At 46.5% G+C, this 13,502-nt stretch overlaps 1 protein-coding gene across 5 annotated transcripts in view; it reads left to right on the top strand.

Annotated features, from left to right (window-relative positions):
• DNAH9 (dynein axonemal heavy chain 9) overlaps positions 1-13,502 on the top strand; it is a 402,978-nt gene that overhangs the window by 350,941 nt on the left and 38,535 nt on the right. For all 5 annotated transcript variants that reach the window (XM_038371718.2, XM_043496454.1, XM_038371730.2 and 2 more), the window contains one exon: positions 387-514. In XM_038371718.2, coding sequence (XP_038227646.1) covers positions 387-514 — 128 coding nt within the window. The remainder of the gene's footprint in view (positions 1-386; positions 515-13,502) is intronic.

Here is a 13,502-nt window from a genome sequence, read left to right as displayed (position 1 = left end):
GGGTGAATTTCACCATGAAATGACATCTGGTTTAAAGCCTGTTTAATCAGATGGAAATTATTTTAATTTCATATAATTTAAAAATGCATCTCCACACAAGGTTATGGGGGAATAATGTTCTTTAAACAAAGGCACTTTGTGGCCCTGTACCTCTGTGTTGATGTCATGCTGCAATTGGAAATAATTAGGAAGCAGCCAATGCTGTTTTCAATGCCTAGGCAAGGAATGCATTAGAAATAAGATAATAATTATAAGAAATGTGGTAGCTGTTTTGTGAAGGAGTTTTGATAAGCATGAGCTCTGCCTTGTTATTACTGTTTGAGATCAGCAATGCTGCATGAGCTGTTCTGGTAAAGAGTGCTGAAAATTTTCCTTTCTCCTAATAGGGAAGAAACTTGGTTACACATTTAACAACAAGAATTTCCACAATGTCTCCCTTGGACAAGGTCAAGAGGTAGTAGCAGAGGAAGCTCTAGACATGGCTGCAAAGGAGGGTCACTGGGTTATCCTTCAGGTAAGGTAACTTTAAAAATAACACCTCTGAGTCACCTGTTACAAAATTGACCAAATAAATAGGAATGCTGGAAGTGAATTCCATTGAATACAGAGACATGGTGGGCAAGGTAATAACTTTTATTGGACCAACTTCTGTTGATGAGAGAGACAAGCTTTCAAACTATGGCTACAGCATTGCAAATTTCCATCAGATGGCAGATGAGGGGTGGCCTGTGGGAAATGAGCTTCCCACGCTATCCCAAGAGTGGCCTGATGCCCACATGCTATCAGCCACAACTACAGCTTGCTGTGTGGGCAGTCTCAGCAGCGAGGCCAACAGTGAAATGGACATGAATCATAGAATATCAGGGTTGGAAGGGACCTTAGGAGGTCATCTAGTCCAACCCCCTGCTCAAAGCAGGACCAATCCCCAAATAAATCATCCCAGCCAGGGCTTTGTCAAGCCTGACCTTAAAAACCTCTAAGGAAGGAGATTCCACCACTTCTCTAGGTAACCCATTCCAGTGCTTCACCACCCTTCTAGTGAAAAAGTTTTTCCTAATGTCCAACCTAAACCTCCCCCCTGCAACTTGAGACCATTACTCCTTGTTCTGTCATCTGCTACCACTGAGAACAGTCTAGATCCATCCTCTTTGGAACCCTTCAGGACTCTGCACTTGTCCTTTTTGAACATCATCAAATTTCTTTTGGCCCAATCCTCTAATTTGTCTAGGTTCCTCTGTATCCTATCCTTACCCTCCAGCATATCTACCACTCCTCCCAGTTCAGTGTCATCTGCCAACTTGCTTAGGGTACAATCCATACCATCTTCTAGATCACTAATGAAGTTATTGAACAAAACTGGCCCCAGGACTGACCCTTGGGGCACTCCACTTGATACTGACTGCCAACTAGACATGGAGCCATTGATCACTACCCGTTGAGCCCAACAATCTAGCCAACTTTCTATCCACCTTATACTCCATTCATCCAGCCCATATTTCTTTAACTTGCTGGCAAGAATACTGTGGAAGACCGTATCAAAAGCTTTGCTTTTACTTTGAAGTTTCAAGTCCCTTCACTGTCATGGAGTAGCCTTTGGGGATTCCTTTGCAGGAAGTTTGTGCTGCATCTGCCCATGCTTTACCTGCTCTGTGCGCAGATGGTGGCAGCAGCAGAGGCACGGCTTAACCATGCCAAGTGCATATTGTGATGTCCCGGGTCTTGAGCCCAGGCCTGGGAGCCCCTAGACAGCTGCCACTTCCTGGCCTCCATTCAATGGCTACATAAATTGAGTGGGCTAAGAAGCTACTAGGGTTATAGCCCTAGCCAGAGTGCCATCCACGGGAGCTCTGATTGGAGGATCACCAGAAAAAGGAACAGAAAGTTTGTCCGAGAAACAAGGTGATTTCCTGTTGTGGCGGCATCGGACCCTGCTTATGCTGCCTACCTCCTGCACCCAGTCCTGTTCCTGATTCCTGCTCTGCTCCTGGCTCCTGCCTCACACCTGCTTCCCTCCTGTTCCCACTGTGTTCCTACTTCTTGCTTGAACCTTGCCTCTCCTCCTACCCTTATTCCTCACCTCCAATCCTCAGTGACCAGGCCTGGCTTGACACCGGCCTCCAACTTCTGACTCTGACTCTTGCTTGACCTTTGGCTCTGGCATTTGGTATCTGACCCAGGCTCTGATCCTCAGCTTTGATTCCTGGTTGTGACTCTGGCTTGACCCCTGGCTCTGGTAACTGGCAGTTGACTCTGGTGCTGATCTTCGGCTTCATTCCCTAAGCTGGATGCCTGCTCCACCCACTAGACTTTACACCTGCTCTGACCACTAGACCAGACTACCTACATCCTGGTCCAGTTGTACACATACCCATCAGTTTCTGGTGGGATTAAGCCTTCTAAATTGTACCATTAAAAAGCTTCCTGTTTACTTCCAGGCATCATCAAGCAGTGTGTGAGATACAGCAGCCACCACCTATTCTAAGTGCACCCTTCTGTCTCAGCTAGCTGTGGGTTGGTTGTGTATGGGCCTAGTCTGACTATGGTTACATGGGATGCCATGGAGACTATAGGAGGGAAAAACAGAGTTTTTCATTTAAAAATATGGAAATGCTACATTTTGACAATTTCAAAATGTCATTTTAAAAAAATTTTGAAACAAGAAAGTCATAAGACTGGACCTTCGCCCAAGCAGTTTCAGCTTTGATGAATCAGCATTTTCTGACAAACGTCCCAATGAGCTCTAACTTAGCTATATATGAGTTAGCGATTTCCATTTGTGGTCCCGGCGGTTCTGCCAGCAGGCAGCAGTGGATGCTTTGCTCAGGATTGTTCCATAGCAAGATCTTACAATCAGACTTCTCATTGTAACATTCTTTCCTTCGCTGAGAAAGCATTAACAAGCTGAGATAGGAGAAGGGTGTGAAGCTGCTGTTATTGCATTTCTTTTGTGTATACAACCTGTCTGCTTTGCCTCTCTGTGACAACCCCCCCCCAACCCCGATAGCTTTAAATAAACACAAATACGAATACTAGATTCCTTCCCCACCTCTGATGTATCTCTACAAATGCCCAGGAACCTGAAAGAAGCAAACAGGAATTTAAAATATTCTTTGGAGTCCTGTGCATAGGGGGAAAAGCAAGTTCTGTCATTTCCTGTTTTGTGAAGATCTGTAGCGGCCCTTAATGAGACAACAATTTTCCTTTTCAGAATTCCCAAGTGTCACTGGTGCCTCCTGCCCTGATTAAAGTCAAACTGTGCATCCTGTTCTCAAGCTTCACTTTAGATCCATGTAGAAATCATTGTCATCAGCTATGCAGCCCTTTTCAGTGGGGGCTCCTGACATCTTGTTGTAAGAAAATAATGAGCTTGGACAGCAAGTCATGCACACGTTCTGTTGTTTATGTACACAGGCTAAGTTTCTCAGAGCTGCGGGAGATGAATACCGGCTGCTTTCTCCTACCCCATATGCTTTATAGGATTCAGAGCTAATAAATCAGTATTCAGGGAAGGCAACACGTCCCCCCCAGTCTAATGGCAGAGGCACACTAATGATGGGGGTCAGGCTCTCACTCCAAACAGCCCTGGCCAGACAGGGTGAGATGGGGTGGCCTTTGCAGCTGGACAGAGCATTTGTATAGCTTGTCCTTGGTCATGGAGCTCCTTGAAATGGGTGCTAAGGACCTAGTGGCCACAACACTGTGAACATCTGATGTGAGAAAACATGGATTTCACAGTGTGCAACAGCGAAGCCAAGTTAGCCTAGGCTCCTGCTGGCAGACGAGCCCTGCAGCAGGCGAGCCTTGCAGCAGGGGCTGGTGCAGCTGCCCGGGGGGAAGGGAGATTCATGCAGATGAACTCCCTGCCTGTCACACCTCAGCTGTGCCTATGCAGGGTCTGTGCCTGTCCCACATCTCAACTGTGCCTATGCAGGGTCTGTTCCTGTCCCACTCCCAGGAGTCTGTCCAGGGCTGGAGCAGGGCTGGATTCTCGGTGCCGCCCTGACAGAGAAAATACAAAATTAATCATCACGAGGCGTCACAGGTTGCAGCTGAATTGCCCCCCTTGGCCACTCACTAGACTCATAGACTCTAGTGCCAGAAGGAACCACCATGATCATCTAGTCTGACCTCCTGCACTCTGCAGGCCCCAGAACCTCACCCACCCACTCCTGTAATAGATCCATAACCTCTGGCTGAGTCACTGAAGTCCTCAAATCCTAATATAAAGACTTCAAGTTACAGAGAATCCACTACTTACACCAGTTTAAACCTGCAAGTGACCCGTGCCCCACACTGCAGAGGAAGACGAAAATCCCCCAGGGTTTCTGCCAATCTGACCAAGGAGAAAATTCCTTCCTGACTCCAAATATGGTGATCAGTCAGACCCTGAGCATGTGGGCAAGACTCACCAGGCAGACATCTGGAAAAGAATTCTCTGTAGTAACTCAGAGACCTCCCCATCTAGTGTCCAAACAAAGGCTGTTGGGGGATATTTGCTGCTAGCAGTCACAGATTGGCTACATGCCATCATAGGCAGTCCCATCATACCATTCCCTCCATAAATTTACCAAGCTCAGTCTTGAAGCCAGTTAGTTTTTTTGCTCCCACTACTGTCCTTGGAAGGCTGCTCCAGAATTTTACTCCTCTGATGGTTAGAAACCTGCATCTAATTTGAAGCCTAAACTTGTTGATGGCCAGTTTATATCCATATGTTCTTGTGTCCATATTGGTACTTAACTTAAATAACTCCTCTTCCTCACTGGTATTTATCTCTCTGATGTTTTTACAGAGACCAGTCATATCTCCCCTCAGCCTTCTTTTGGTTTGACTGAATAAGCCAAGCTCTTTCAGTCTCCTCCTTGGATCATCCTAGCAGCCCTTATCTGCACCTGTTCCAGTTTGAATTAATCTTTCTTAAACATGGGAGACCAGCACTACACACAGTATTCCAGATAAGGTCTCATCAGTGCCTTGTGTGATGGTACTAACACTTCCCTGTCTCTGCTGGAAATACCTTATCCAATGCATCCTAGCACTGCATTAGCCTTTTAGACTGCTGTGAGGGGACTCAGCTGCTGTGCCCCTGGGTGTTTTAAGCTCCCTTGGTTCTCAGAAGGCTGCAGCAATGTTTCCTCCCTTGGCCTTTCCAGCACATTTCCTGGGCAGTGACTTACAGTCTGCTACCCCTTCATGGCAATGGACTCCTCAGCCCACTTGATTGAGCACCCCAGGACCAGTGCTGACCCTCAAGATACCCCAGTAGCCTTAATGACACCCTCTTCCAGAATGCCACCGAAGGTGAGAGCCTTCTGGATTACAGTTTAACCCTCTCAGAGGGCCAGATGGCAGTTGTGAAGCAGATAATGCACAGATGCACTTTGCACAGTGTAATACCTTATTCAGTCTTTCGCTTAACAAATAAATCACAACAGAATACAGATCAGACAAATTAGTAAACCCTACATATATTTCATTTCTCTGCCTCAGTTTCCTCATCACGCCAGAGCATTGTTTGGACTGGGTTCAGGATCCTTTGGGGTCATCCAGGTCCTTTGGCTGCAGAGCTAAAACGTGTGTGCTGAAATATGGAGTCTTTTCCTTTCAGCTTGTCCCCTCTGACCTTGGTCCATGCTCTTCCTTACTCCTGTCCAGACATTCTGTGTGTCACACCCCAAGCTCCGTCTGTGTGGCTCGATGTATTTCTATATCCCCTACCAGGAGCTGACTTTCTTTGTTCTATGTTTTCCACTGCTCCTCTCTGAGAGGTAGGGTAAAACTGGTTGCTCTTAGTGTGCAGTTATCGCTAGCATAATTATTGTGTGATCAAAGCACAGTCATTAAAGCTAAGCACTCCTTGTTGTGCTCAATCGGGTGTGTACCTGCTGCAGGTCCTGTCCACAGTGCTGCATACATACACAGATGCTTTCCATGATTCAATAATTTCATGATAACAACTTTAGAATAACTTCATAATGTCAACCAGAACTCCTAGGTTGTACAGACAGTGTCCCCAAATCAGCACACTAGGGTACAGGAATAGGGGAAATGGATGGCTCTGGTCCATTTGTGTTATACACACAGGGGGGTCAACATAATCTATCACCAAAGTCACACTGAGAGCATCTTTCCGGCATTCTCCCTCATCTCTGTTTCTCTGTTCACATGTGAAGAGGTGACATTTAATTTTAAAATGGATGTAGACCTAATGGTCAATCCATCATTTGAGACTGGACCGGTAACCCTAGAGTAGGGAGTAGTCCTGTGCTGGCCCCTGGGTGATCCAGCGGGCCCTTATACCTCCAGCTGTTGTCCCTGGCTGGCCTTGAAAGGAAGCTGTCCCAGTATCTGTCAGTGGCTGTACTGCTGAAGGCCTTCGCTAGATGACTAACTGTCCATCATATTGCCCTGGGCAATGGGGAGAAAAGGGTGGGAGAGAATAGTCCTACTGCCACATTGCAGGCTCAGCATGCAAGGGCTGTGGGGTTCTTATTACAAAATGGATTCCTGTCTAAATTCTATCTGTTGTGATTTCCCTTAGCCTGACCTCTGTCTGTTTGGGAATCACCTGTTACATAGTGGGCACTATCACAGAAGAATAGTAATAATTATGGACTCAAGAGAGAGCAATTAGAAACACTAGACCATTTTGAGGTAAAATATATACATCAAGAACATTGCTTTGGGCAGCCTGTCTCTCCAGCTCACTCCTTTCTTCCCACCTGCCTTCTCCAAAGCTAACTCCGTCTGGATCCATTCTGCAGCACAGCAGCATATGCACAGAACTATCTTTATCCCCTCACCAACACAGTCCCTCTCGGAGAATAGGCTCCCTCTATACAAACTTCCATTGTGGATCTGTCTCCAGACAAACCCAGCCTCACATGCAAAGAGCAGCCAGAAGGCAGGGGCCACACCTTTAGCTTCATTAAGGCAGCTTTTTTCAATTCCCCCTAGTGCAAAGCAGCTATTCAGGTGGCTAACTTGGCCTCCCGAGGGTCTCCTCTGCACAAGAAGACTCACCAGAAGCAGAGAGCCTCCCATTGCAGGACAGGAGCACCCAAGAGCTGAATTTTATGATTCTGTGGGCCACATTTGACCTTTGGGGTAAACTCTCTGCTCCTACTTCAGAACCTCAGGCTAGGAAAGTAGCCATCACAATCAGCAAATAATGTTCACCAGCCTAATCCCAGAGAAATAAACTCCCTGCATTAGCATCTGCCATTAGCAGATCCTGACAATTTGATGCCAGGAAGAGTTCAAATGCTAGTGATTCCCAATTTAACCACAGTCCCCATCCATTAGCCAAAATGCCATTTCCCTCACTTTGTGATCAAGTTAATTTAATTCTTTCTTGAGTGTCTTTCCATTTTCATACACTGTTGCTTCACTAAGATAGGGACATGTATTGAATTAAATAACAATGAGCTCCTAGACCAAAGCTGTATGCAAATCTAAAGGCTGCAGAGTACTTCTTATTACATGTTACACACACTAGGCCCTTTTCAGTGTGCATTCCACAAGCAGTGTAAGCCACGCATGCTGTATGCCTTATGCTTGTCCCCAAGGACCGATCAGGACCTCTCTCAGCACGTGGTGTTTTCATTGCAGCAGAGTGTAGCAGAACTGTGGGATACACTCCCCTGAGGGCGCACATGTATTGACCACTAATGTCCAGTATACCTCTCCATCAATAAAGAAGAGATCGCTCTCTTTCAGGAGAGCCCCAGCAAAGCAATGGCAGCGCTGATCAGCTCATGTCTCCAGGACCTTCTCGTCGCTGGGTGCAGCTGAAAAGAGTAGAGATGGTGTCACCCCCACCACCTCCAATCCATGTCTCCGGCTTGCCCCTTTGGCTTCTCCAAACCAAACCAGCACTCCAAACCAGTGCTCCAAACTGGGAGAGGACCCCTCTAGTCATACCTTTGGACCAAGGCTGTGGGTGGGGGTGAGACTCCTGATGCCTGTTTGCCTTCCCTGCCTCTCCTCATCTGACTGCTTAGCACTGCTCAGAGAGACTTAGTTCCTGGTCAGATTGTCAGCACTGCCCTGCAGTGTAAGCTGTGTCCCATAGCACTGTCACAACTGGATCAAACCAGAGCACTCCGTTCCAAACTCTGGGGAAAGTCAGATCGAGATAGGGACTTTGCCATTCAACCCTATTTTCATAAAGAACCAAACTGGAACCCCGAGCCCCAGCAGCCTCAAACTCCTTGGAGGTTTGGATTCGGATTCAGTTCCAGATCTGAACTCTGGGCTATGGTAGGTGCTGCAGCTCTAGGGTGGGGGAAACAGGAAATAGGAGGCCTTGTTGGAGCTACTTCCACCACCCCTTAGGCCCAGAACTGTGCCAGGCAGGCCCATCTCCCCACCCAAGATATGGGATCAAGGAAAGAAAAAAAAATCCTTGAGGATGGAGAGAGCCAGAGACTCAAGCTGCCATTTACAGTTGCAGAAGCAGTTTCATCAGGGACCTTCAGATTCATCAGACAGCTGGCTAGCTTGTACTCTGAATATTGTTCCCCCTCTGTTGAGTACCTGCAGATTTCAACCACAATCCTAACCCCTGCCGTTCATCTGACTTCAGTATATCTCTGGCTACCCTCATGCCTGCCATCATTTTCCCTTTCATTCATCCCCAATCCCCTTACCGCTCTTCCTTTTCTTCCTTTGGCTAATCTTTTCCTGTCTTCCTTTCTCTCCCACTCTTGCCCTAGAACACATTGAACATCTGTTATAATATACAATGTAAATAAACAATGCCCCACCCCAAAATTGACAACAGAAATCATGGAACAGCACTTTCAGACTATCACTTTGTTGTATCTTTTTCCCCCACGCTGTCTCTCTCTTGTCTACTAAGACTATAAACTCTTCTGGACAGGGACCATCTCTCAGCATATATTTGTACAGCACTTAGCACAATGAGGCCTCAGTCTCATCTGAGGTCTCTAGGCACTACCATAATACACGGAATAGTTAATAATGATAACTAATATGACACCAGCATATCTCTAGAAAAGGTCCATTAACATTGCCTCTGCTGCAAGAATCATTGGGTGAAATCCTCTGGCCTGTGTCATGCAGGCCAGAGAAGTTGATCACAGGGGTCCCTTCTGGTTTTAAAACAGATGACTCTCAGGTACGCCATGCATCTTTTACTTGCCATCCCCAGTTCCCTGCTCCTAGAAAGCCCTGAAAAAAATGTGCACATGTAATTGACTCTTTCTAGGGACACAACAGTTGTGAAGTGTGGTAGGTGCCCCAAAAACAGTTGTATTTCACTGCTTCTTCAAATATCAGTCTTGTTTTCTCAATTTTTTGAGCATATGAGTCTGGAAGAAAATAAGGAGAACTCCTTTATGTTGGCTTTCAAAAGTCCTTTGACAAGGTCCCTGCCATGAGGCTACTAAAAGAAACTAAGTAGTCCTTGAAGTGAGAAGCAAAGGGGCAAAGTGTTGTCATAGGTCGGAAACTGGCTAAGAGATAGGAAACAAAGAGTAGGGATAAATGGTCAGTTTTCATCCTGGCAAAAAGTTAACAATGGCAGCCACAAAGTTCTGTACTCAGACTAGTTCTTGTCTGGAAAAGAGAGGGAGCGGGGAACTGACAAAATTGGCAGATGGCACAACATGATTTAGGTTAGACAAGTGAGGAACTTCAAAAGCACCCAGCCAATCAGGGTGACTGGGCAACGTGATGGCACATGACATTCAATGTTGATAAATACAAAGTAATAGACATGGGAGGGGAATATTTGAACTACTCATGCACCCCATAATCCTTCCATATTTGGGGGGGGGGTCGTGAAGATAAAGCCATACACGTTTGGAAGGAGCTCAGATACTATGGTTTTGGGGGCCATATACATACCTCGATAGATAAAACTGGTAGCACAGGAATCAAACACAGGTTCCTCTCTGCCTGACTTTGGGCAAGTATTACTGACAGATTCTGGAGGAGCCTTAGGACATCGATGGTAAATTGGATCTGTGCCCCTCTAGGCTACTCACAATTAGTGGAAACATTGTGTCCATTATTTGAGGAGATTGTGAATGACCACCCATAGCGCGGCTTGTTTACTTAAGGAATTGACTTTGAGGTTTTTGACATAGTTAATCCCTCTAATTATCATCCAGTCTCTAATCTCACTTTTTAGGGAGACATTTATGACACAGTTGTGGTAATCTGACAATTCCTGGAGCCCTCAGATGGCCTCCAGTCTGGTTCTAGGCCTGCATATTGCACATAGACAGCCCTGGCACCAATGGTTGATCTGCTGCAGGCTGAGAACAAAACATTCGTACTGATCATTGTAGACCTGTGAGCTGTCTCTGACCATGCTGACATGGCCATGATCCTAGGTGAGGATAAATGGAGGCATTCTGGACTAATTGTATCTTTTTCTCATGGGACAACATGCTACACAACCTTATACAGTAAATATGAATGAGGGAATAGGATTCCAGTGATTCCATTGTCCATCTGTGGATAGCTCTCATTTTTCTTCAAGTGGTTGCAGACATGTGTTCCACTCAGGTGTGCATGCACCCAGCGCAACAAAGCTGGAAATCTTTTCTTAGCAGTGCCCACAGTACCTCTGTCCTGTAGCCCCTCCTCTAGCTATGTAAGAGCAGCACCACCCCAACTGTACTCAGTTCCTTCTCACCATCTGCTGCTTGAGTTGAAACATTCTGTGTGGTATTTTACCTCACTTTTTTTCTGTCACCAGAGTTTCCGTGATTCTGGTGTATATAGTTAATTATAGTGATACCTTTAAGTTTTTGTTAGTTGAGTAGGGTTTAGCCTGCTGAGATGCCTTCAGCAAGTTTTAAACTCTATCTGTCATGTGGCGTGGCTATCCCCAGTAATGATCCCTACACTCAGTGTTTATTGTGCCTTGGTGAAGGACACATTATGGAAAGGTGCTCCATCTGTAAATTGTTGAAGAAAACACAGGTGGCAAGATATTTGTACCTCAAGCAATACCTTCTGAAACAGGACATGAGATCCACTTCGGCATTGTGGACTTCCACAGATCGTTCCAACTGAAGATGTTGCTCTAGGCTCAAGGTCTGATATTTCTCCTGAGAGAAAGGGGATTATCCTTCCTCTGGTCCTCCGAAGAAGAGGTCTTGCAAGACAGACAAGGCCATTCCAGGACTTGAGAGATTCCTCTTCATCTTTTAACTTGCACCATGATTCTTCAGGTTCACGGGATGGAGTTGTCACATCTAAACACTTCCCAGTACCACACCGAGAGCTGTTGGACACTGGACCATCGACCTCAGTACTGGGCATGGGGCATCTGTTGAGTCTGACACTGACAATGTCGGCATCAGCACTGACTGACTCTACACTGGTGGCATCCCAGGTTACATCATACCTGCTCTACCTCTCTGTTCCTGATTCATCGATAATTCAGAAGCACTCAGCTGCTGTGGCTTCTTCTGCTTTGGCTGTGTCCTCTGTGCTGCCTGGTCTGTTTGCAGAATTGTCTCAGTCGGCAGCACCATATTCCACACCACCTAAGATGCAGAGTGCGGAGTTGAGGTCAGTCCCCTTTTTGGTACAAAGGGGTCCATCAGCACAGACACTCTCTTCAGTACCGACAATAGCTTCAGTTCACACCTCATTTTGGGGATTGATACCAGTCCCAGCTTCAGCATTGTTGTCTGGTCCTGTGTCGAGTGGAAGTACAATGCCTTTTTAGGTACAGTACTTAACTTGCTCACTGCTCTTCCATCCTTGGTTCTGATGCCATTCCCATATTGGCATTCGGATGAGACTGGTTGTTTGCTTGGTCCAAATTTGGGGACATCTTTCTTCTCTCCCTTTCCTTGAAGGCAACACTCTCGGAAGTCCTTGGAATACCATCAGTACTAATATAGGCATCTTTCCTGCAGTAGGGACAGGGACTCCTGGCCCCATACCTCCTGGACATAAATGCCATATCCTTCTCCCCAGTGGCCTCCTTGGAATATTTGGGACCTTCCTTGATCTACAAGATCCTGTTCTTCAACCCAGTCCAGGATAAGGTTGCCGACCAAATCTGCAGCCTGTCCTTCTGACCCACCTCCATTGCAGATTCAGTCGGAGGTCATTCCCCCTGGGCCATCTCAGCCTGAACCCCTCATACAGGAATAAGTGCTGCCACAGGGAGCCTCCACTGGCCCTGCTTCCTCCTTCCTTCTCCTCACAGAGTGATTCACAGTACTGGGCTCTCCTTCTCTGTGCTTGAGGATTTCAAGTAATACCAGGACCTCCTGAGGTGTTAGGCTTCCACCTTGGGCATGCAGGACAAGTTCGTGCAGGAGAATATCCATAAGTTGTTGCATATTCTCTAGTCCTCAACCTCAGGCAGGGTAGCTCTTCCCATAAATAAAGCTCGTTTGGAGACTGCAATACCCCAGCTTCATTGTTATGGGGGTTTTCAGCAACAGCAGCAGTATTGCTCACAGTAGGTTTTGCAGCAGTCATTCTTTACTATTAGACAGCAAGACTTCTCCAGAATGGGTCATAGGTCACAGAGGAGGAGGTCTTCTGGATCCAATTTTAACCAGCCAGCCCACCCTCCTCCAATGTCAAGCAAGCAGCCATTTTGACTTGCACATCCAGGACATCATTCCAGCTGCGATCTCTCAATCCTCATCTCTTCAGTTTGGGGACAGCCTGTCTCACTTTTACAGTGTTTGGCACATAGTAACCATGGACAAATGGATCCTAAGCACTGTGAGATTGGGTTCAGAAATCCTATTTCTTTGGATTCCCCCTTCCCACTACTACTCTCTTCAGGGACCACTCTCACAAGCCACTGCTCTTTCCGCACGTTCCATTTCTGCATTCTTCAGGAGCAGAGAGGAGGTCTCCCTGCAGCAGGAGGGAAAGGGATTCTCCTCCTCCTCCTCCTCTTGGTCCCCAAGTCCACGGGAGGAATGAGACCTAGCCTCGATCTCCACAATTTCAATAAGTACATCACATATGAAATTCCACCTAGTCACCGTTGCTTCTGTTCTTCCCACACTGAATCACAATGACTGGCTTGCTGTCCTTCAGGATCTTCAGGACACTTATTTCCATGTGGCGATTTCCCCAAGCCACAAGTAGTTTCTGAGATTTTTCTTGGCAGGTCAACACGGTCAGTACACTGTGCTCCCCTTTGGCCTGTCCTCAGCTCTATGCAACCAAACACATGGCTGTAGTAGCAGCCTCGCTCAGAAAAAAGACTATTTCATCCAAAAGATAGCATTTCTTGTGGCCATAACTTCCACAAGGAGAGCTAGTGATCTGCAGTCCTTAATGGCAGACCCTCCCTACGCTCAGTTTTTCAAAAACAAGGTAGCCTTGAGGCCTCAGCCCTTTGTCTAAAATGATGTCACAATTTCATATTAACCAGACAATACACTCATCTGTATTTTTTCCAAAGGTTTATTCAAATACAGACCTACAGCGTCTTCGTTCCTTGGATGTCAGACATTGCTTGGCATTGTATTTGGAAACAGTTA

This window comes from Dermochelys coriacea, chromosome 14 (genome assembly GCF_009764565.3).
Source record: "Dermochelys coriacea isolate rDerCor1 chromosome 14, rDerCor1.pri.v4, whole genome shotgun sequence".
NCBI lineage: Eukaryota > Metazoa > Chordata > Testudines > Dermochelyidae > Dermochelys > Dermochelys coriacea.
This window is presented reverse-complemented; position numbering and strand designations above follow the sequence as displayed.